The sequence below is a fragment of the Microtus ochrogaster genome, unplaced genomic scaffold (assembly GCF_000317375.1).
Source record: "Microtus ochrogaster isolate Prairie Vole_2 unplaced genomic scaffold, MicOch1.0 UNK81, whole genome shotgun sequence".
Classification (NCBI taxonomy): domain Eukaryota; kingdom Metazoa; phylum Chordata; class Mammalia; order Rodentia; family Cricetidae; genus Microtus; species Microtus ochrogaster.
Genome location: NW_004949179.1, coordinates 50454 through 51775, shown reverse-complemented (window position 1 = coordinate 51775; position 1322 = coordinate 50454). Strand labels below are relative to the sequence as shown.

Below are 1322 nucleotides of genomic sequence, written 5' to 3'. Positions count from 1 at the left end.
ACCAATACCCCCCACCAAATCCGAGAAAGAGAGAGAGAGAGAGAGAGAGAGAGAGAGAGAGAGAGAGAATCCCATCTGATTTTAGCTTCATTATATCTGTGTCTGTTCTTTCTTTGTCCCTTTGCCACCCCTAGCCAAGGTTCCTGAACCCAAGCTACTCAGGACTCAGTGGCCTGGGTCACAAAGTGATTAAAGACATGAGCAAGCTGAGGTCCAGTTGGCTCCAAACACACCAAGCTCATGTGGGACCTGATCAGAGACATGGGACTTTGTGTCCTATAAGCAGCAATTCACAGAACTGCTCAAGATCTCCAGGGGTAAGAAAGCAAATTTGTTATGAAGAGGATGGGCAGACCATCCACATCATGCCAAACCAGAGCCAGAAAAATTAACATACTAGCAGCTAGGAGGAGATCAGGGGCAGAGAAAGCCTGTCCCCTTTCAGTCAATTTTCATCCCTTTAAAAGAGACCCTCTGCGCACACATTACCTTAGAGTTCTCCCAGGATTTTTATGATGGTCGTCAATGTTCTGGTCTTTCCATTTGTATCCTAAAAGGAAGTATCAGAAGATTTAGGATAAATTAGAAATGACTAAAAAGTTAGTTTCTTTTTTTTAAAGTCTTAATTTTCCAACCAACACCATTTACTCTTTTTTAAAAAACTATTTATTTATTTAGTATGCAGTATTCTGTCTGCTTGTATGCCTGCAGGCCAGAAGAGGGCACCAGACCTCATTACAGATGGTTGTGAGCCACCATGTGGTTGCTGGGAGTTGAACTCAGGACCTCTGGAAGAACAGGCAATGCTCTTAACCACTGAGCTATTTCTCCAGCTCCCAAAAGTTAGTTTCTTACATGGAAACCCTGTCTGATATATTGAACATAATCTGCTTTTCAATAGTCCAAATCCCAGAAGAGCATCGACACCAATAGACACTTGCTCCCTAGTTTACAGAGTGAAGGTAAGATGTTATCCTTACCTATGGCAGCGAGGTTCCTGCAGGTCTCCAGCATCACATCTCTGTACAGACTCTTCTGGGAAGGATCCAGCAAAGCCCACTCTTCCTGGGTGAAGTGCACAGCCACGTCCTCAACACTCACTGAGGCCTAAACATTGCACACACTTGATTGACAAAAGGTTCACTCGACACCGTGGGATCCACACTCTTCCATGAGATGGAAGTTGTAATGCAAGCAGTGAGGGATGAGGTAGGAGCAGCTCTGGACTCCTCCTAGTGGGCCAGGGCCCAGGATGAGCTGCAGCTCTGCCCGGTCCTCTGGCTACACTGAGGGATGAGGAAGGAGCAGCCCTGGACTCCTCC

General features: G+C 46.0%; 1 protein-coding gene across 1 annotated transcript in view; it reads right to left on the bottom strand.

Annotated features, from left to right (window-relative positions):
- The window catches only part of LOC101979263 (zinc finger protein 20-like), an 8421-nt gene that overhangs the window by 2590 nt on the left and 4509 nt on the right, over positions 1-1322 (bottom strand). Inside the window, exons 2-3 of the mRNA XM_026777740.1 lie at positions 981-1107; positions 490-550 (exon numbers count right to left, since the gene is read on the bottom strand). Coding sequence (XP_026633541.1) covers positions 490-550; positions 981-1107 — 188 coding nt within the window. The remainder of the gene's footprint in view (positions 1-489; positions 551-980; positions 1108-1322) is intronic.